Here is a 24473-nt window from a genome sequence, read left to right as displayed (position 1 = left end):
CCCTTTATGTACCATTGTAACTAAAGTGGAAAGAACTGTGACTGACTTTTATTTTATTTTCTGTTTCATTGGTCATTGCTGAAACAGAAAATAAAATAAAAGTCAGTCACAGTTCTTTGTCCTTTAGTGATAATGGTACATAGGATTGAACCACTCATCATTTTCCACATGTGACTACTATTTAGTTCTTTGTTGCATTGGCTATGGTGATGGAAAGTGAGGGCTAATCAGTGGCTGTGATGTTTGGCTCATGCCTGTGCTTTGTTGAACACTATCTTTTTTGATATCACAGTCTTTGTTTCAAATGAAAACAATTTAAGCATGTCAGATAATACTGTGACTGTTGATGAATCCACATCCACATCATAAAGTTTGTGTCAGTGCAGTAACACTGGGTATGAGCCATGGCTTCAGCAGTTTATGTCTACATCAAATTGTTTCTGATAGACAGTTACTTCAACAATTCATTTTGAAAAGCATTCTGTCTTGCTAGTCCAGTATCTGTCCCATCTATATAATTTCTGCCAAATAACTATAGACACAGAACCAATAATTAGTGGAAGAGCAACAATATGGCAGACTGAAAAGAAAAATACATATGTACTGTATTTGTAATTATTCATCAAAATATATGAAGGCTGTTAGAAAACAAAAGATGAGTTTCAGGAATCAGTGCAGGAATGCAGAAAGTAAAAGGCTGTTTTTAAAATATGTTATGTGTAGAATAACATCATTTGGGACCCAAAGAAACTGAACTTGAAACATAGCAATGTGAAATCATTCCACTTGCTTCCAGAATGAGATTTTCACTCTGCAGCAGAGTGTGCACTGATATGAAACTTCCTGGCAGATTAAAACTGTGCGCTGGACTGAGACTCAAACTTGGGACCTTTGCCTTTCGCGGGCAAGTGCTCTACAGTCTGAGCTACCCAAGCACTACTCATGCCCTGTCCTCACAGCTTTACTTCTGCCAGTACCTCACCTTCTACCTTCCAAACTTTACAGAAGCTCTCCTATGAACCTTGCAGAGCTAGCACTCCTGAAAGAAAGGATATTGAGGAGACATGGCTTAGCCACAGCCTGGGGGATGTTTCCAGAATTATGTACATTGTAGTTTCCAATCTTCTACATTGCTTAAAACACTTTCATTTAAAATAAATCAATAATTGTAGTTACTGCTCTAGCACATAATCATCAGAGAAGTGGGAACTAATAACATCTCACAAAGACTTAACTCAGTGGATAGTCCTAATTTCACACTTTTCAGTAACTAACTTAATTTTTCTAAAAACTCATTATCATAGAAGATGTTCATAATTAAAGTTCAGCCACAACCAAAATTACTTTGAGTCTAGGATATGCAGGATTTGACATTGTGCTGTTGTTTCTCTAATTTTTTTAACCTAATTGTGCCTCTTGATGCCCAGTCAACCCAAAAATTAAGAAACTGACTTAATTAGCAAAATTATGAACATGGAAAATCTACGTGAAAGAAGGGAATTCACTGTGTAGATATGCAATGTGTCATTCAGATTATACCTTAAACTTTAGTACCTTCCTTATCAGCTAACATACAGTTGATCAGAATTGTTATGGGGATCAGTCAGATGACACCACTTCTAAATTTGACCTCATACTCACTATAAACTAAAATTCAGTAACCAAGTTTAACTATTACTTTACACATGTCTAAAAATAATTGTGAGAGCCAATGATGAAGTCAGTCCGAGGGCAGCATTCAGTATGTTAGCAATATGTAGTCATGTATGTTATATTTTTCTGAAAGTCTTAGGCAGCACCAAGTTGTTGATTGATCTACTCTTGAATGTTAAACTCTGTCTTAATTATTTTTATCACTTACTCTGTGTCAACACCATGAACATCTGCATATTGCTATTGGCTACCCAAAGATTTCTTGTGTTCAGTTACTGTGTACTCAAAATCAACACTGTGATATTCATCAGTAAGAAAAATGCACTGTAAACATCTTGTCACTTTCAGAATATTGGAAGTGTCTACCTGTGACTAATATTTTATGTGAGGCCTTAAGCTGGTCATTGTGTGGTCATGAGTGATAATAAATGCAAAAAACATTCAAATTAACAAAATATTGTGTTGTGCTCATTATTTAAGAACTTTTCATATAACCAGATTATGGCAATACAATGAACATCTCACAAAAAGCAACTGAATGCAATCAAGAAATCACAGGTGAGGTGTGTTCCAAACGGAGGATGGTTCACCTCAAACTTGCACCCATTTGGTTTTTTGAACCATTAGACATCAGAACAACATCGTCAGCATAAGATATTACCCAGACAGACACAGTTTCATTTTTTTTTTTTTTTTTTTTTTTTTGCATGTTTATTCCACTTAACTCTCGTATCAACCGAGGTGTTGAAGTAAGTATGGTTTTATTTTATAAAATGAAATGATATTGCATTTAACACCATTCAAAAGCTCTTGAAAATCTGAGTACAGTGATAAAATGGTAATTAACATGGCATTGAAACTTTCTGCAGCAATATCTGATAATAAGCTTACATTGAAAGATGAGGTGGCTATAGATGGCTATTGCTCCAGTGCAACAGCAACTGATAATTTGTTTATAAATCTAACTGTAATGATCTACAAATTGTTAAACCCCATAGTAAAATGTTTCTCTAATCAAGATGGTCATATGTCACCAGTAAAACATGCCCAACAACCAGGTTTAACTAAATGAAAAAGTTCAGTTTAATGGAATTATAAAGGCTGACTCAGTCACACTATTAAGAGAGAATTTATTGGAGGAAGAATGGGAAGATGTTTTCAAGGGCACACAGTAGATGAGCTATTTAATGCTTTCTTAAAAAAATTCTTGTAACACTATGAATCAGTTTTAAATATTTCTAACATGTGCAGCTGAGTGGTATCATCTATATGGCATGATATTTCAGCAAGCAAACTTCTTGCTGTCTTCAAGCTTTCATGGTGACTGACTGCTATCTGCTGGGTGCTGTCCATATATCCCCTCACCTCCTCCTGCAGCCTCCATCTGGCCACCCCTGGGTGCAGATTTGGTATAGTGGTGGGCCAAGTGTGACATTGGGGACAATCCAGGATTCTCAGTAGCACTGTGGTATGTCAGGCATGGATCTCTGCTGGCATTATCTTCTGCAGTTGTTGTGATGGGAATGGATTTCCAGTGGACTGTTGTTGTTCTTTGATCTTGCTCAAGGCGGGGTCCCAGGTCTTGCTTAATTGAAAGCTGCTCTTTATTTATTAGTCCATCATGCATTTAGATCTCTACAGCCTCTCTGATAATACAATCTCAGGAACTATTCAATCATTGCAAAAATTTGTTGCCACTGTAATTCATGGTATGTCCTTGGGAGATGCAGCACTCTGCCACAGTAGACTTTTGTCAGCTGTTTGTTGTCTGTGTGGCATCTATGCTCAGAACACCTCTCCTGTAGTGCTTGGATAGTCTGGTCTACATAAATTATCCCAAACTGGCAAGAGATGTGGTAGACCCCAGTTTACAGAGTCCTAAATCATCCTTTACTGATGTAGAATAAGGCTTTCATCTTGGCTGGTGGGTGGAACGTACACTTGATGTTATGTATCTAGAGTATTCTTCTGATGTTTGCTGATGGTTCAAGCTTCAGGACCACCATAATCAGCATGATTGCCCCAAACAATGGCCAAGGTCAGCCTCCAAAAACAGCTTGTATGTCACATGTGAACTCCATTCGTAGTCCACAAAAAACATTAGGGCCACCCATAAGCTGCTGCTTATTAAACTGTCCACTCAAATCAATGTCTATTGCTGTGCTGCCAGTGATGATGATACGCTCATCGCAAAGGCATTGCTGAGGCATGTTAACACAAAGTGAACATAGCAAGCCAACACCCAATGAGACCCAGAATAAGGCTGACGCACTCCGCAACATTCGCACAGCGAATGACGCTACATGATACGGCACAGTGCTTTGAAAGACAAGACCCTTCTGGGCAGCGCCCAAGCACTAATCAAATGGAAGTCGCTTACGCAACCGGAAGTTTTTAATGTAGACGACCGGCTGCCTTGTTATAACTAGAGGCAGCTCCAGTATATAAGACACAGAGCAATAGACATTGATTTGAGGAATAATTTCTGTTGCAGCTGGTTTGTCTTTGTCCTCAGTAGGCTGAGGTCTCAACTTCTTCAGTCTTAATGTATGTTTTATCTAATGGTTGCTGTAATTGTTTGTAGGGAGCGACGCCTTTAGGTATTTCAGTTCAACTGCTAGACTGTCATGGTAGATTTCCTGTGCTCTGTGCACTAGTGTGCTTAGGACACTTTCTTATTCGGAAGAGTTAGACAGCTGGAGGCATGGAAGTACAAATCTGTGTATGTTGGTTTATGGTAGATGTTGTGTCCTAGTGTGCCATCTGTTCTTCACATAATGTGCACATCCAGGAATTAAGTTGATTTTTTTCTTTTTTCTCCACCATGAATCGGATGTTCTGGTGCAGTGAATTCAACTGTTGCAGAAAATGTTGTGGCTGATGTTGTCCTTATGGCCAGATTACCTACACGACATCCTGCAATATCTGAATTTGCTGTATCACAATATCAGATAGAAGAGAACAATCAACATCCATTTTGTTGTGTGCGACTTCCTGGACACTGAGGTGGCTAGTAATAATTCAGGTAATTAGAACACTTTGAATAAGTAATACTTTATTAATTACAATAAAACTTATCTTCACTTGCCAGGATCAGCTGAAGCTATGAAATTCCACATGTAGACCTGTGGTTCAGAACACATTAATTGAGCCATGATTACTGAGTGACAAATTGATATAAGTACAGAATGGCTGCACTGTGCCTTCACTACAGTCACTAGAAAACACATGTTCATAGACACCTGTTGACACAGTTCTGATAGTGTTGGTATGTAGGCACAGTTCACAAGAGATGAAAGTCTCTCCACCCTTGATGATTGACATGAGCTGTTTCACACTGAGTAGACAGCAGAACGACATTACTGTGGCAGGAATTTCCTGGAAGTGGACAGTATTTGACCTGAAACTAAACTACCTTTCTGGCCACTGGTGACACTGTTTCATGGTTGAGGCATGGTGGTGGCACCTTGGAACCATGAGAGGCATGGCTTCTTCCTAGCATCTCATTATTGCCTTGTGACAATACTTTGCTGTGCAGTATCTTTGTGGTGTTCTGGCCTTTGGCAATGCTGTTTCATGGTGGAGGCATGGTGGTGGCACCTTGGAACCATGAGAGGCACAGCTCCTTCCTAGCATCTCGTTGGTGCCTTGTGACAATGCTTTGCTGTGCAATATCTTTGTGGTGGTCAATACTTCTTGCACCACTCTCTGTGCTCAATGACACTGTACATTTCTAGATGTGCTTGCCAAGCATAGATCAAGTGGCACAGACACAGCATTTACTGTAAACTGACAAATACTGATTTTTACTCACATGTGTCTAGCTGCCATGGCCCTTCGCAAAATGATAGTGTCCTAATCAAACTAGTACACAGAGCATGTGACTTCACAGACTGTGACAGACTACCAGCTGAATTGCAGTACTTACAGGCCATGTTCTGTACAAACGGTTACAGCAACTGCCACATACACCTTTTAAGATTAAGAAGCAGAACCATGGCCTGCTGAGGACAAAGATAAACTGGTTGCAATGGCCTTTATTCCATATTTTGGGAATACATCAGAAAAACTCAGAAGAATACTCCAGATACACAATGTCAGTTGTGTGTTCTGCCTACTAGCCAAACCAAAGCATTGTTGGGATCAGCCAAAGATGACGTAGCACTGGGAATCTATCACATTCCTTGTGAGTGTGGGAAAATACATGTAGATCAGATTATCTGGACAGTACAGGAGAGATGGACTGAATATACACACTACACAGCCAATGTACAGCTGACAGTCTGCTATGACAGAGCACTGCATCCCCCAAGGACATAGCATGAATTATGATCACAGCAAGTTGTTGCAACAATCCAACACCTTCTAGAATTGCATTCTCAAAGAGATTGTAGAGATCTGAGGACATAATGAACTAATAAATAAATAAAGTGGCTTTCAATTAAACAAGGCCTGGGAGCCTGCCTTGAGCATGATAAGAACACAGTGGCAATCTATATGGAAACCCACTCCATCATGACAACTGAAGAAGACAAGGATGCACTGTCACCATGCCAGCAGAGATCCACATCTTGGCTTATCAAAATTTCATTCCTTTTTGACGCCACCTTACTAAATCCCAGATATCAGAAGTCATCACTAATACCTCAAAATGACAAGAAATTGGCTTACCAAAATATCATGCCTTTTGGACAATGCCACACAACTGAATACCCAAGAAATATTCAAGATCTTCCTATGCTGGGAAAATTCAAATTCAAATACTACAAGTCCATAATCATTAAATAGATAAGCACCACTCATAATTTATTGATGTTATACTTTACAGGAGTTAAATTGCTGTTTTTTTACATGCTGCAATACAGTTCACTGTAGTGGTTATTTCAGCTTGTTAATACCTGTGAACAAAGTATTTGTGCTCAGAAGAGAGGCTTTATTTAATGCACAGAATTAGCCTTAATCAATGTACACTACAGGAAACTTCTAAATTATTCAGTGTGTTATCAAAAAAGGAAAAACCACACATTAAGCACAAATAATTCAAAAGTACAAGAATGAAGTGAAGAACATTTCGGAACTTTGTTAATCATGAAGTGAACACACTCAGTAAGGCAAATAACATTCATCTCCCAAATTTCGGTAGTTGTTAGATAGCTAATATGGTATTTATGTCAGTACTCGCTATACTCCATGAGCTCTTTCTGAGAGTATCTGAGAATGGAGGGGAATCAAACAATGCTCAAAATCCAATTCAGTAGATTAGCTTAGACAGGTTTAACATTTCTTATGGAAATAGAAATGCTGCACGGCTAGGACCTCCCGTCAGGTGGACCGTTTGCCTGGTGCAAGTCTTTTGAGTTGATGCCATTTCAGCAACTTGGGTGTCTATGGGGATGAAATAATGATGATAAGGACAACACAACTGGGATTGTGTGCTTCAAAAGTGGTAGAAATCTAACTTGAGCAAAACCTTATAAATAGAGAGAGCAAATTCTATGTTAGCTGGGGATGGGATGTTGTTCTTGCATATTGAGGGAAGTGGGATATGAACTCAGTAATGGAACAGCAGCTACTGCTGATCTCTAGATCATGGCTCTATTTTTCCACCATGCCATCCACCACATGGGGGTCAGGGTACAAGAATATAAATGGCTGTCCAATGTACAAGTCCATCACTTCTCAGCAGCTACCTGAAGATGGTAGCAAGTCTCATTGTGTAGAATCAATAATTAAACCTGGCAAACTAACAAAGCAAAATTTAAATTACAGAAAATAGCATAATCAAAGTAGAGGAACCTAGTGTATTACTTTTAACCTACATCAATAAATTATCAATACTGAAGGTTGGTGATAGCCTTTCTACACACAGACTTCCTTTTCTTTGCAGTAGGTGTTTTTTCATGGAATTTATCAATTTCTGCAGAGATAATACAGCCACTTTAATGATGAAAGCTGCATTTTTACTAAAATTTAGAGGTACCTGACTGATGGAAAATGTGGTTCTGGCAGAATGTAAATAATTTATAAGAAAAGGTGATCATCTGCAACCTAGCAAAGTTTACAATTTTTTTGTGGGCCTGTTAATGACTCAACACTTCTGCTATTTGGTGCCTGTAAAAATGGTTATATTCTCTGTGTTTAAGTTTCAAATTTTTACAGTAAAAGCACACTGTTTCTCATTCCCTACATGGCAAAGTCATCTTTACTTGCAGCCTCTGCTCTACTGGACTGACAACTGTACATGGCTGCCAGACCAGATTACAAAAGTTCACATTTATTCATGCAACTGTTAAAATGTTGACTTACAAATGAATGGCAGGTCTTAGAGTAGTGTTACACTTAAGTATTGCATTTGTACCAAAAGTGAACAACATAAAGGAACAGATGATTAGCGATAAGATACTGTAAACTTTGTTTTCAAAGAATATATACCGTATGAAACTTCCTGGCAGATTAAAACTGTGTGCCCGACCGAGACTCGAACTCAGGACCTTTGCCTTTCGCGGGCAAGTGCTCTACCATCTGAGCTACCGAAGCATGACTAGTTCTGCAAGGTTCGCAGGAGAGCTTCTGTAAAGTTTGGAAGGTAGGAGACGAGATACTGGCAGAAGTAAAGCTGTGAGTACCGAGCGTGAGTTGTGCTTCGGTAGCTCAGATGGTAGAGCACTTGCCCGCGAAAGGCAAAGGTCCCGAGTTCGAGTCTCGGTCGGGCACACAGTTTTAATCTGCCAGGAAGTTTCATTACAGCGCACACTCCGCTGCAGAGTGAAAATCTCATTCTGGAATATATACTGTAGATTGGGCAATATTACATTATAGTTAGCCAGCATTTAGTTGTTGAAACAATGTTGGAGGGACTGTTGTCAGATACATATATATTAATGGTTATCCAGAATAAACATACTACATCTGGATGAAATTAATACATCTGTTCTGTTACTAGCCATTAAAATTTGACATATAATGTCAGTAGCTTTAGCTGCAGGTCATTTCCTAGAATTTTAGTTCAAAAGCTGGAAACAGTTGATGCAGAGGAAGGATGTAGAGAAATTAATGGGTGACAGTTGTGGAAATTAAGTTAGAGAAGGTGGAAAGTGATGGTGTATATGTAATACATAAATAATTTTTTTTAGAATGCTTACTGGTAGTGACATGTAAATTGGCTGGAAGCAGAACCTTTCAACATAAAGAAATACGTGTGAAACAAAATGAGACTGACCTAAAGTATTGTTTTCTTACATTTTTATTTACTTTTACAGAAAGAGGCTAAAGTGTAAAAAAATCTGCTCTGTACTTAGAAAAGGTGTGTATTAATGAAATTTATTCAATGTATACAAGAAAACAATACACCTGAAGTTTCCCCAGTTGGTAGAGTTTCATCGTAAATTATTTATGCATGAAAAACTTTGCCCTAAGTGAAAAAAAAAAATTTAAAAAAATACCACATTGAATGGTTTAGTAAGCCACATGATAGTGAGAATTATCAGAAATGTGATAGGAAAATGCTGATAATCTGTTTATATGTTTTTTAAAGCTAAGAAATAAATCAAGAATACTGGTGTGCATGTGTATTTTACAGTCACTTATAATGATTCATGTAATTTTGAAAGAAGACATATGCATTCTGGAAGAATGCAGCAATCAACCATGAATAATCTAAATTTATGGCAGATCAATTTTGACTATAGAACAACCATCACCAGTGCTGGAGGTAAAAGAAGCAAATAAGATCCAAGAGTACACAAGACAGTGTAATACAGGAAAAATACAAATGAGAAAAGTATATACAACACATCACCCAATGTGGTTACATCACACTTTTACTTAAACACATATGTCTTTCAAATTTGAATACATAGTCACACCTATAAACATTTTAAGAAAGAAGCAGTGTATCTGAAAGAATACGAACATAAACTGAAGTTGTTGTTTACAGACTACAACAGCACTAACAGTTTGGCAACCTCGACCATGAGTGTCCTTATGTGGACAATAGTCAAGCTAAGGTTTATTTCTGCAAAAATATCAATGTAGGTGACATTCATATCCTGTAAAATATGCTGTCTTTTTTTCAATATGTTTAAAGGTGTGACTATATTCAAACTTGAAAGATAACAGTATTGTGAAAAGGAATGTTGCCGCCTATTGTATAGTGCAGATGCTGAGTCACAGAGAGGCACAACAAAAAGACTGTCGCAAATATAGCTTTCAGCCAGTAAGGCCTTCATAAAAATTAGACGACAAACACACATATACACACTCATGCATACATAACTCACACACACATGACTGCAGTCTCAGACAAACGAGCCGACACTGCGAGCAGCAACACCAGTGCATGATGGGAATGATGAGAGTGGAGACTGGGTGGGGGTATAGAGGAGGCTGGGACAGGGAGGGGGAGGGATAGAAGGGTACAGGTGGCAGACAGTGAAATTGGGGAGCACGTAGGGATGAGGTGGAAAGAGGGTAAGGCAGCTATGTGCATTCGGGAGGTTAGACGATGGGCAGTGGTGAGGTGGAGAGGGGGGGGGGGGGTTGATAGCAGAAATGGAGAGAATTAAAGAGACTGGGTGTGATGGAGGAATGAGGGCTGTGTAGTGCTGGAATGGTAACTGATGAGAAGGAGGTGAATGGGAGAGGACAATGACTAACAGAGGTTGAGGTCAGGAGGGTTGCAGGAATGTAGGTTATATTGCAAGGAAAGTTCTCCCCTGCACATTTAAGAAAAGCTGGTGTTGGTGGGAAGGACCCATATGGCACAGGCTGTGAAGTAGTCATTGAAATGAAGGATGCCATGTTTGACATCATGCTCAGCAACAGGGAGGACAACTTTTTCCTTGGCCACAGTTTGTCAGTGGCCATTCGTGTAGACAGACAGCTTGTTGGCTGTCATGCCCACATAGAATGAACCACTGTGGTTGCAGCTTAGCTTGTAGATCACATGACTGATTTTACAGGTAGCCCTGCAATATATCCTACGTTCCTGGAGCCCTCTTGTCCTCAATCTTCATTAGTCACTGTCCTCTCTCATCCAGCCCCTTCTCTGTTACCATTCCAGCACTATGCAGGCCTCATTCCTCCACCGCACCCAGTATTTTTACATCTCTCCTTTACCATCCCCCCCCCCCCCCCCAACCTCACCACTTCCCATCGTCTAACCTCCTGACTGCACATAGCTGCCATACCCTCTTTCCACCTCATCCCTGCACACTCCTCAACAGTACGTCACTGTCTGCCACATCTACCTTACTCTCCCTCTCCCAGTCTCCACTTCCATCATGCCCATCATGCACTGGTGCTGGTGCTTACAGTGTGAGCTCAGTTGCCTGAGACTGCAGTCATGTGTGTGTGAGTTGCATATTTGTGCATTTGTATGTGTGTTTGTGTGTGTGTGTGTGTGTGTTTGTCATCTAATTTTGATGAAGACCTTACTGGCTGAAAGTTATATTTGTGAGTCTTTTTGTTGTGCCTATCTGCGACTCAGCATCTCTGTTATATGTTAAGTGGCTACTTTACTTTTCACAATATTGTTACATTCCAGCCCGGATTTTCCATTGTTTAAACTTGAAAGATAAGTTTGATGTGGCCACAGTGGGTGGTGTATGGTATACTTTTTTTTGTAATTTGTATTTTAACTGCATGACAGGGTCTTGTATAGGCTTATATCATTAGTTTTTATTACCTCTAGCAATGATGATATGTGTTCTATAGTTGAAATTAATCTGCAATAAATTCAGATTATTCGTAACTGATCACCGCATTCCTCCATTTGTATAGCCAATGGTCGCTGCACATGGGTGTTCTATGGATTCCAACATAAATATTCAAAACATATATCACTTGTGCTATTGTTCTTACCAATTATAAAGATGACTACAGATGATAAGGCCGTTAAAGCCCAAGTATTAAGATTGCCAGTCTTTTTGCCTCCATTAAATTTGCAGTTTATGTCAGTTACTCCATCAGTGCATAAGCAGTCATAGTGAAACTCTGAATGGTGATGCAGACAATTTCCAGCACTAGTACAAGGTGTACTTAAACAGTTATTTCCAATGCAGTTCTTACTTTTTGTAGCCAAAACATGAACATCATTGCACCTGAATAGAATGATAAGCATGTTATTTGCATGAAATCAAACAGAAAACTCTTGATTTTGGTACTTTATAACAATAGTTATGAAAGCTTTACAATTCATCAATGAAAATTGAAAAATAGTTCTCTTCAAGTTCAGTAACTCTCAAAAGGTCTATAATACAATGCAAAAATACTTAGTTGATCTGAAAAACAAACAATCTGCTTTACAGAGGACTAGTACTTGTTCCATAGATCATGAATATGAAACTTCATAAGGATGTGGAACATGTCTGTTTAACAAAAGGCTTCTTTATGTGACATAATTCAATTTTTTTTAATAATTGCAAAATTACTAACTTATATCCAAAATTCCTCTGTTAAGTAGGAGGAGTTGTCATTCAGACATTCTTTTAATTTATTTTAAATGCTGGTTGGCTATCTGTCAGATATTTGATGATGTCTGGTAAGTGACCAAAGACTTTCACGGCAGCAAAATTCACCTCTTCCTGTGCCAAAGCTACATTTAAGCCAGAATAGTGAAGGCCAGCCATTATCCTAGTGTTGTAGCTATGAATGTTGCTATCACTTTTGATTGGGGAAGGGTTATGAATAACAAAATTTGAGTATATGTTAGGCTACTGTGAATATCCCTAGCTCCTTGAATAAGTGTCTTCAGGATGATCTTGGTTGGGCTCCAGCTATTATTCTGATTTTGTGCTTGTGCGCAATGACAAAGTTCTTTCTTAATGATGAATTACTCCATAATATGATGCCATATGAAAGCAGTGAATGTAAATGGGCACAGCAATCTAATTTACTGATATTTTTATCACAAAAATTTGCAATAACCCTAACAGCAAAGTATTTTCTTCTTAGCTGTAGAGTAAAAAAATCTGTTACTAAAACATGGTTGTGCTCTGCTTTGTTTGCTGCTGTCAACATTATGACAGGTACTATTTTACTCCTCCTCCTCCTACTACTACTAGTACTACTATTATTATTTTTACTGATAGGTGCTATTTTACTACTGCTACTACTGCTATTATTATTATTATATTGTTATTAAATTAGAATGTAATTCTTGAGTTTCTTTTGGAGTTCTCTCACAGGAAAATTTTGAATTGTTTGTCCATTCAATAGGTTCCATTCCTGAGAAGTGACATATTGTATTGTACTATATTCTCTTTAGTTGTCTACAAAAGCAGCTCATCTATAAGATGTCGAGCAAGCCAGTTTCTATACCTACGCAGGTAAAAATGATATGATAACTCATCACATAACTTACATTTTTTGTCTCTTCCATATAATATAGTTCACTCATATACATATTAATATTATACTCTGCCTAAATTTAAATATTCGTTAATGGAATAAAAACAGGGTTTCTCTAAGTATGACGTGAAAGATTTTTCCAAAAGCTTCAACCTCAGCATTTGCATTAACCCTTAACTTGTAAAGTGGATTTTCTGTAACGTATACCATGAGGAGGGGTCTATGGGACCCCTATATTTAAACCAAGGTTTAAGGCAAAAATCATTTGAAATTCTTAATTTATGCTGTATAACATTTATTTTTACAATTATTTAAGTATTGTTTAAATGATTTTAGTTTATTTTATTGTGCTAAACAAAGCCTGCAGCATTTTACTATTTATCACACAAAAGCACCTTATTTTTTGTGGTTCTTCTAAACATTACACATAAATAGATTATTAGAGTACTGGGTTTTACATTCTAAAAAATTATACAATCTCTGTAGCAAATAAATTTCCAAATAAAACTAAATTCTAGAGTTTAAATTTTACACATAAAAATTCCAGCTGATGAGTACAAAAAGGAATGTCAAATTGACATTCATTGCTGCAAACTACATTTTTATCACCACTAAGAACAAATTTGATTTTAACAGACACTTTAAACATTTCATTGAAGAAACAGACAGATTCTGAAGTTCTTCCTGTGAATGATACTCTTGTTTGATAGCAGAACTGTGATCACGGGCTAATGTAAAATCATTGTATTTTTTGTGTATTTCTTGATCTACATCACTGACACCTTCCTCCATAGACTGACTAAAAATTTCATCAGACTTGGGAAAGTTAAAAATGACACATTTGTGCCAAACAAACTTTGAGCTATATGGTACTGTACTGAAGGAAGCAGGTACATAGTTCATGAGCCATGGTCTAGGAGACTCCAACACTTACCAATAACACGTGTCAACAATAAACATAGAAGGCGATAATGCAACTGACAACAAAAAATTGTAGATTTGGCAATTTAAGGAGGGTAGAGGGTGTATAGAAGCATTCCACCACAACTGGCCTTGGAGAGCGAATTAAACAATTTTCGCATGGTCTAAAAAACCACACCTTGTGAGTTAAGGATTAATGTTTTTGAGGAGTTTGTTATAAAGTTTCACCTCCATTTGGAAAGTATCTTTTAGGCATAGGGATGTGTTGATTTTGGTTAAATGTAAGTTTTTGTCTTTTATATTATGGTGATCATGATTATCACAGTACTTTTGCAGTCTACTATCCTTGCCTACAGATTTTTATTTTCAAGAATATGAGTTTCCATAATGCAGATGCATGGCAAAGGTGGAATAGCAGATATCTTAAACAGTATTATACAGGATTCTGTAGGTTTTCATCCAAATATGATTTTGTATTTACATATCCTGTATGCTTACTTTTACTGTTACTAATTGGTTCATCACTGGCAGAAGTAAAAAGAATGTTCATGTACTTGTTTAAAGCATTTTGAAATTTTAGTGAGACAGTTTCTTCACTGTTTTCATAAGATGTTTATTCTGTGCCCAGATTTTGTTACTTCATCTTGGGTGACAGTACTGATGTACATTGACCTTCTACATGTTCTTATTTTATATTTATTGTATTGGGTATTCTTATTTATGTATGATTTTGACATATTAACTGTAACATCTTTGAAAAAGTCTTTAATGTGTTACCTACTTCTATGGGGTCTGTAACTTCATTTTTTAATGTTTTTTTTATATTGTAATATAGTGTAATACAGGATAAATATCATTCATATTACACATTTTATGTAAGATGTTCTTCTCTTGGCAGAAAACATTTTTTTCCTTGTGATCCAACTATTTATTACAAAACTTCTCCTAGTGGTTACAGTTTTCTGTGGAAACCAGTCTGAAAGCAATAGCTTAGTACTAGGTGTCCACAATTAATTTCCAGTTTGAAAATGCTATAGAAAGAGAACCCACTCCTCAGAATGAAATCAAATTTAAACAGCATATTATTGATGCAGGGGGAAATATCATGGAAAAAACAAATATTTGAGCAATAGATAATGCCGTGAGCATCAGAATGTCCACACCAACAGAAACATGACACATGGTTGTCCCTCAGTTTGCATCTGAGACACCCAACAGAAAAGTCTGCATGAAGGATCACATACTGCTGGTAAAGCTTTTTTACTAAACCAATGACTGTGCACCAACAGCCCTGCAGAAGTTCTGGACACTCAGGTTTATGAAAAAAAGGCACTAGTCTGGTGTCTGCTAAGGATCTAGAGAAAAAGGTTATAAAATTAAAAAAGACAGGTTCTTTCGAAGTTAATTGGGGCAGAGGGATCAAAACAGTTGATCTAAGATCTGCCGTAGATCTGGCCACAGCACTGCAGGAGGGGTCAATTGGTGGTGTGCAAAGATGCAGTGCAAGGGGAACTGCCCTAACACTGGAAATGCCTGCAAGCACAGTGCATAAAATCCTATGAAACATCCTGCACTATTATCCATATAAAATTAGCAATGTCCAGGAGTTGATTTTTACTGACCAGCCAGCAAGACAAGTGTTCACCCTTGAATTTCTTGTTTGCATAGAGTGGACAATGAATGACCATGGAATATTCTGTGGACAGATGAAGAAGCTCAGCTCCATATCCAACGATTTATCAATAAGCAGAATTGCAGAACATGGAAGATGGAAAAACTGCACATGCATCAACTGGTACCAATTTAGTCTGCAAAGGTGACTGTGTGGTGGGTGTTGATGGGATCATTTATTGTTGTGGTAACCTACTGCCCCTACACCATCCACACAACTGTTTCCACCCCAACAGTTTCCATCCCCTCATTGTATCACCTCCTCCCTTTTCACATTCCCTCACCCTCTTTGTGTGTCACCCCCTGCTAATGTAATGACCATTATTTTCCCTTATCTGCTCTCTCCTTTTATAATCCCCATTTTTTCCTCCACAGCTCACCTCCTGACACTGCACCTGGCAACCTCATCCAAGAAGCCCCACCATACTCTACTATCCCTCCCCTTTTCCCACCCCATTCCAGGTTGCTATTCACACAACAGTTGCATTCCAGTTGGAGCTGCTGGTGGTAGTATTCATGTGTGAGTAAGGTGTGCTTGCTTGTATGAAAGTGTGTGTGTTTTCTTTGCTGATGAAGGCTTTGGCCAAAAGCTATAATGTTATCAGTCTTTCCAATGTGCCTGTCTGCAACTCAGTGGATCACCTTTATGGTGAGTAGCAATCAATCCTCTTCATGGTTTATTCATTCACTTAAACAAAACACTATGTGGGCATGACCTTGCACATTTGACAGTTCTTAGATGGAAATTTGATTTTTTGAGTCCCCCACCTCCGGGGGCAATTATTTAAGAGGTTCGGATTCAAAAGTTTTAAAAGCAGTTGAGTAAGAGAAGCTATATGGAGGAAATGTAACTATAACTAAGTAGGACTGAATACATCATGTACAGAAGCAAATAGGTACAAGACTGTGATGACCAGAAACTGCATGGCAGGCAAAGAAATTGGAAGATGACAGAGGATCCAATGGTAAGAACAGACTCACAGAATCTGTCATAAAATGAATTCAAAATTACTATGGCATGGCCATTCAGGCAAATTGTTAGAAGTGTAGAAGATATGAGAAAAGCTGTGTGAGCAGTTTTCTTTCACATCTCTTCAACAGATCATAAACCCATTCTTGGCCTATGCCCTCCATAAAGTAATTCATGGTGCAAATGCAACAGAGCACAACAAAATGGCAAGAAATTTATTCGCAAACCAGCTATTCCTTATACAGGAGGTCTTCAAAGGAACTTTCAAAGAATTGTCGGTTGTAAGTCTATTGAAGAAATGTCTTCATGGCTGCACCAAGAATCCTAATGAGTCCATCCACAACATAAAATGGGCCAGAATATCAAGACAGTGTTAATGGCAATTAGTACACTGCATTCTGGTGTCTCTAATGCAGTGACAATGTTCAGAAAAGGAAATGTTGCAAGGTGTGACTACCATACCACAAAGTCTTGCTCATTTCACAATGAAACTAATATTGTATTTAAACAATGGAAAACCCAGGACAAATTTTTGTTGTGCCTTTCTGTGACTCAGCATCTCTCCTACATGGTGAGTGGCAACTATTCTTTTCATAACGCTGTTAATGTTAAATTTAAATAAAGAAACCATTATTGTAGCAGAGAAAGTTATTAGAGACCTTGAAACATGGGCAAGACAATGCAGGCAAGCAGGGAAAAGGATACTGCAAAGTGATATGATAGAGGGTGCAGACAACCCATCATATGAGGCTGGGATGCATTGACAACTTTAATGGCTGTTACCCATAAGTTGTATTTTTTAAGAATAAAGTGTACTTTGTTCATGTTCTACTTGCCAGAATTTGTTCAAAATTATGGCATATACTCATTGGAGTATTGTGCATATTTTACACAGGCATTTTCTAATTTTGTAAATCTCAAGGACCTTAGAAGGTTACATACATAGAAAAGTGTAACACTATTTTACATTTATGTAAACTTTTTACAAAAGTAATTATCATCCTCAAACTAATCAATATATTCAGAAATCCCTCTTTTAGGATACTTAGAAATACATACCCAACCAGTCATATTTTTTTCAAATTTTTATTCCCAATAGTTTCTGAGAAAAGATATATTTTATATGTATAAATTTTAAGTTGTTTAAGATAAGAGATTTTCCAACCAGTCTGAGCCCCTTAATTATGAACACACTGCATGCCAATGAAGGTGTCCATTTTTTCATTTAGATCATTAAGTTTACAAGACTATGGCCATTTTTCTTTGTTTAGTTAGCTGTTGAAGTAGTTTATGTTATCCTCGCTGTTGCATCTACACAATTCTTAAATACACATATTTCCAACAGGCCTACTGCCTTTTACTCCAAACCTTTGTGTTTGACCTAGATGGTCACTAAAGACTGCATCAAAAATTTTTAATGAGGTGCTGTATAAACTCTGCTTGACTAGAAACAGATTTAGAGCTGTTTCACAAGATTTTGTTACTCAGGTAACATTATTTAGTTCAGCATTTAAACTGTAGGAGGTAGAAGATTCAAAAGGACTTCCAAATCAGATCAAATTTCATTTACTTTATTTAGTAGTGATTCCAATTCATGTAACATAAGTTAAAGATAATGATCAGTATACTTGAGCAATAACTAAATATAAATTACTACCTGTCCTGTTTGCTACTATTTCTGTAATAGTGGGAAGACAAAATGAAATTAATTAATTTTGTATATTGAATTAATTCAGAGTTAAGCCAGCTCTTTAAGCTACATATTAATGAGACAACTTTTAGCTCATCTGTTAGCAATGCATTAATTTTGTTAAACTTTTTTTGCAAGGCTTTTACATTATGGTGCTCAGCTTTCAGACCGGATTCATTCATTACATGGTAGTTGTGTGTCATATATACAGTACTGAATATCTCTAGTTCAAATTCAAGTGACCAGTAATGCTGCTTTTCATTTCTTGCTCCTGTTCACATACCAGTCCACAGCTGTTTCCATACTCTTGCTTTGTTTTGGCACTTCCACTTTATTACTGTCCCTTTTTACTCATTTGTTCATTAATGACTGCCATGTTACTGGTTTTGCTTGTTTCTGAACACATACTTATCCAGAAATGTTTGTTAATTCTTTCACTTCAGGACATTTGTTTTTCACCCACTTGTCTATTTATGTATGGTTTATTACTGTACTAGGTTTTTTTATTTTCACTATATGTGGGAAAGTGGCAGACCTATTGCAAACATGAATCTTTCCTCATCTGTTGGACATAGACTATAAGCTGTAGATTTGTTTCCTTCCAGTTGTTTGATTTTGAAATTTGCAGACAGTATTTTCCTACACACATTGATTTTTTTTACATCATCAAAGACTTGATTTATTTTCATTCAGGTCATGTGCTAAGTCTCAGAGTTACTGAGTGGATTATTATATTCAATTTGTGTGTTATATGTATTCAAGAGATTCCTTTGTGTTTCTCTGAAAGTATTTTTCAGACTTATCAGTGTCATTTGAACTATCAATAACTGTTGATGTAGCATTCATTGAGATATTTTTAGTTAATCTGTTCATGTTTCAAAAAGTTTCTTGAATGTTACTTTGCACATTGAGCTGATTACCTATCATGTTATGCACTGATTTGCCACAGTTTCTTCATTACAATGAGAACTGTGTCCCATTGATCATTTATTTGTTATTAATGAATTACCACTTTTGTTTTCCACAATTCAGTGAATGATACTGTTTAGAATCATGAAACAAATTATTTAGCACTTCAAATACATTGTGCCTGGCAATTTGTTTGCTAGTTTGATTACTGGTTATTATATTAAGCCTAAAAGAACATATCTTTACAACCACGTCATAACTCAAATTTTCCATTCCAGCTGTTCAAAGTGAGTTACTTGTTATTTTGAATTCCTTATTTTTTGCAATACAACAATGTTTTCTTCTTGTAGCACTTTTATAATATGAGAGGGTACCCAAGAGAAAATGGAATTATTTTTTAAAAAGCTGTATCTTTTCAAACTGTTAACAAAACAACCGTATCCTCTTCAAAACAATCTCTATTATAACTAATACATTTGTCCCACTGGTGCTTCCACTGTTCTAAACATTTTTTGTAGCCATCTTTAGAAATGGCTGACAGCTCTTCCCCTTTTATTTTTTCTCGGCTTCTTCAGTGTTGTCAAATTGGTGTCCTTTCATGCCCCTTTTCATGCACGGAAATAAGACAAAGTCACATGGATTCAGATCAGGCAGGTAAGGTGTGTGGGGCAGCAGAACAATGCCATTTTTAGCCAAAAACTGTCTAACATAGATGGTTATCTGTACAGGTGCATTGTCGTAGTGGAAAAACCAGTCTCCTGTCTCCCAGAAATCAGGTCTTTTTGGACGAACACTGCTGTGCGACCTTAAAACTTCCAAATTAATGGTTTGATTAACAGTCTGACTTTGGGAAACAAACTCTGAAAGCACTATGCCGTTGGCACCGTAAAAGCAAACATTGTTTTCATGTTTGATTTGATTTGAGAACTTTATTTTTTTTTATGGCATTACGATGGTTTCTTCCATTGTCTTAACTGTTTCTAGGTCATAACCATATCATCATGACTCATCACCAATGATGACCTTTGAAAGAGAATCTGGATCAGTTTCAAGCTGTTGTTTCAAAGCATGATATGTTTCAACTAAACATTCCTTTTGATTGTCGAGGAGCAAACCTGGCAACAACCCTTTTCATTCTCAAATATTCCATTAAAATTTGGTGAACTGAGCTCCAAGATAACCCACTAATCTCTGACAGTTGATCAATGGTCTGTCCATGGACTGGGAGCATAAGCTCTCAAATTTTTTCAATATTTTCTTTGTTTCAGGCAGTTGATGGATGTCCAGAATGAAGTTTGTCATCAATCAATATGTCACCATTTTTAAATTGAGCAAATCACTCATACACCTGAGTTTTTTTCATAGTGTCATCTTTGTGATCTGTTTTCAACACTAAAATAATTTCAGCAGCATTTTTACCGAGTAGAAAACAAAGTTTCACAGCTGCATGTTGATCATTTAAAATTGCCATCATAAAAAACAAAACAAGAACAAAACAGCAATAGCAAAACAATCACTGCAGATGAACAGAACAAGCCAACTTGACAACACAGGTGACAATGAACTGGAAGTGAGTTGCACTGTGCACACCTTCTCACATATATTACATGTAATGTGGGTGTGTGTGGAGGAATAACATTTTGACACTCATCACCTTGGTGCACAAAGTGCCAATAATTCAGGATCAACCAGAAAAAGCAGTGCTGCTGATGACAACAGTATCAAGTTATCTGTCATTGTGCAGTAAAGATCAGCAGCAGCAGCAGCAGCAGCAGCAAGAAAGCAAGTACCTCAGAAACAGCAACAGTTCCTACAGCACAGGCCTGTTATTAGCAATAGAAATAGGATTTAAATATTAATGAATATAGAGGCTTTCAGGTAAAATACTGAAAATCGGGTACTAAATAGACTTATTTTGGAAGCTTAATACATAGGGCGAAACAGAGCTCCACTGACAAAGTTTCAGTAAAATGCATACTCTGTAGCTGTGAACACTTATTCCCCTTTGATACAGTGGAATACATCTCTACTACTACTTTCCAATTTTGATAGGTGGTAGTATAGATCAAAACATGTAAAAAGTCCAGTAAACATGGGCTCTAAAGTGCATATCTTAAGAGTTATGATTATTTGTTCATCTTCACTACCATGAAATATGTTTCTTCCACTGAAGAGCTTATAGCTCTTAAAGTGTGCATTGTAGAGCCCATACTTACTGGACATTTTTTTTTCTTGTTTTTCTCCACACTATTTCCTCTGAAAATATGGAAAGCCAAGAGCTTACAGTAGCTGAGATGTGTTTCACGGTATTAAAGATGAACATGCACTCATAGCTCTTATGGTAGGACATTTAGAGTGCATGTTCACTACATATTTTGTTGTTATTTTGGTCCATACTACTACCTCTGAAGGTTTGTCAGTGGAGTTCTAAGAAGTAATGTAACACTGGTATGAATGCTCCTCCCAGCACTCATACGTGTTGAAAAGTCTTGCAGACTGGAAATGATAGTAACTTTCCAAGGCAAGAAGCAATTGCTAGTAGCTTCTGAAACCACAATATCTTCAGGAAAATAGAAAGCCATTTCTGTTTATCAAACAATGGAGAGTTGGTGAGTAACTGACAAAATTCAAGCACTTATTTGTGATACAACAACAAACTGCACATGCTGTCTACAATGTGACAGAAGAAATCTAAAAATGTTGATTGGTGATCTCGTGAAGCTCTCTTGCCTTCAAGATAGCTCTGAGTTAATTTTGAGGAACTGCATTGACTCACTGATAGTGATACTTCTGGGCCTGATAAGATGCTTATCAAAAGGTTTTGAGAAACCTGAGTGAAGGTTTACAAGGCAAGTTGCAATGGAATGCCTGATAATGTCTACTCTACCATTCTCAGATTTCTTGACCACCACCTTTCCAACAGAAATGATAACTAGATAATTACCAAGGACTTTTGGAAGTAACTGGTGGCATTTCATAAAATAGTGTATTGTTTCATGTATCAGGAGCATTAAATCATACTAGGAGGATGATAAACACATTTTTTGTGTTTAAGAGGTACCTCATTCAGTATAAATTTCTGTTGTCTCATGGCAAGAAGAATTTTTAGGTGCATGACTGGCTTGTGGAGTCATAAGCAATGAAACACCTTATTAGGAGTTTCTATTCATAGCTGAGTTGAAAATTATAAGGTTATTGATTGTGGAACCAGCAAGGCCATGGTGAAAATTTTTTCCAATCCTCTATGGTACTTAGTTCCTGAGATTTTGTCTCTATCCTTACTTACTGTTGATGTTACAACAATAATCTAAGACAAATACGGCACAAGTTGCACTGCAAGCATACAGATGAAAAACAAAGGGAAGAAAAAAAGTCAATTGCATCTGTGTCAAAGACATTTTTCTTCCCTTACAAACCTTGAGGTACTATTTTTATATGAATCTAGAATAATTTTCTTAATGAGATTTTCTATCAGTACCACCTTCCTTGCCAGAGATCATTCAATGTGGAAGGATGATTCTCGTTACAAATATGCAGGGTGCATCAAAAAAATGTATACACACTTTGAACTGTCATAGACAATTTATTTCCCAATCTACAAGGTTAAATATCTGTGAGAAAGTAATGTTATGTTTCTTCAACAGGTGGCAGCAGTGGCAAGGAAGTAACTGCAACATGGCAGACGTGCATTTGAGCTTTGAAGCACGGAATCAGATAATTAAGTGGTACTGGAAGTTTGAGAATGTAGCTGCAGTTTGAAGACAGTGGAGAAGTGAGTATGGTACAGAACCATCTTCAAGGTTAACAATTACATGTCTATGAGACAAATTCAAAATTCATGGAACAGTGTGTGATGTGCATAAAGGTCGATCAGGGTGACCTCGTACAGCTACAAGTGATGATTCCACAACTGCGGTCTTGGAACTGTTTCAGCGTTCGCCTCAAAAATCTTCAAGGCAAGCGACACGTGAGAGTAATGAAAGTGCTAGTAGTGTGCTATGCATTCTGAAGAAAGGCAAGTTTCGTGTGTACATTCCAAGGCTGATGCAACAGCTAATTGATGACGATCCAGATCGAAGTTTAGAATTTTGTGAATGGGTTCAGGAGCTGGTGAGACGTGAACCAGGATTTATGGGTAGCATAATTTGGTCAGATGAAGCCCAATTCAGACTCAATGGAACTGTCAATAGGCACAATTGTGTGTACTGGGCTGAAGATAATCCTCACATTACAGTTGAAAAGGCTGTGAATTTGCCTGGTGTAAATGTGTGGTGTGGTTTGTCTGCAAGGGGACTCATTGGGCCTTTCCTCTTTGAAGGCACTGGTACTGAAGAAATGTACGTAACACTGCTTGCTGATCCATATTCCCTGCCATTCGTGCATTATATGGTAATGATGAGTTTTATTTCCTACAAGATGGTGCCCCGCCTCACTATCATAGGGATATACGTGCATACCTGGATCACAATGTGCCAGGCCAGTGGCTAGGATGCAGGGGACCAATCAAGTTTCCCGCACGCTCTCCAGACCTCATGCTGCTGGATTTCTTCATATGGGGCACACTAAAAGATGAGGTGTACAAATGTAAACCACGTAACCTGGACACACTTTGGAATAAGATTCAGGCGGTGTGCACAGAAATCACATTGGACACTTTGGTATGATGTATGGTATCAGTGGTGACTTGTACTCAGAAATTTATTGATGCTGAAGGCCACCAGTCTGAACATAAAATCACATTTGCAAAGTACATTTATTTTTCCAATTGGACTTTAAGCTTTCCATTTCCAGAAATTTAACATTGTAGAACGGGAAATAAATTTTCTATGATGCTTCAAAGTGTGTATACATTTTTTTGATGCACCCTGTAGGTTCAGAAAATATTTGAGGTTCTCAGTACAATAAAATGACAAAAGATGAAACTGGGGAGTAACTGTTACAGGTAGTTGCTGGAAAGAGTAAAAAATTCCAGACTGCTAACAAATCTTCAATAAAATATACTGGTTTGTGGCTGTGGCATCATGACAACATAGTTACAAACCTTTTATTGAAGTGTTGGCAGCCAGAGAAGCCTATCCTTGTACACACTACCATATAATTTCTTGTGAAATTATACTGTTCATTGTCTGCTAACATCATGTTTTGGTGCAGTAGAAGTTGTATATAAAAATATGTTTCTCCTACAGAAATTGAGTGCATTATTAACAAAAATATAATTTTAGTTTTTCACATTTTTCATGAAGTGTGTGTGTGTGTGTGTGTGTGTGTGTCTGTGGTGTGTGTGTGTGGCGTGTGTGTGTGTGTGTGTGT

At 37.4% G+C, this 24473-nt stretch overlaps 1 protein-coding gene across 1 annotated transcript in view; it reads right to left on the bottom strand.

The window, feature by feature from the left end:
* LOC126195109 (neural-cadherin-like) overlaps positions 1–24473 on the bottom strand; it is a 126102-nt gene that overhangs the window by 20833 nt on the left and 80796 nt on the right. Inside the window, exon 13 of the mRNA XM_049933578.1 lies at positions 11515–11753. Within this exon, the coding sequence (XP_049789535.1) occupies positions 11515–11753 (239 nt within the window). The remainder of the gene's footprint in view (positions 1–11514; positions 11754–24473) is intronic.

The sequence above is a fragment of the Schistocerca nitens genome, chromosome 7 (assembly GCF_023898315.1).
Source record: "Schistocerca nitens isolate TAMUIC-IGC-003100 chromosome 7, iqSchNite1.1, whole genome shotgun sequence".
NCBI lineage: Eukaryota > Metazoa > Arthropoda > Insecta > Orthoptera > Acrididae > Schistocerca > Schistocerca nitens.
The sequence above is the reverse complement of the archived record's forward strand: the minus strand, read 5'-3'. Positions and strand labels throughout refer to the sequence as shown.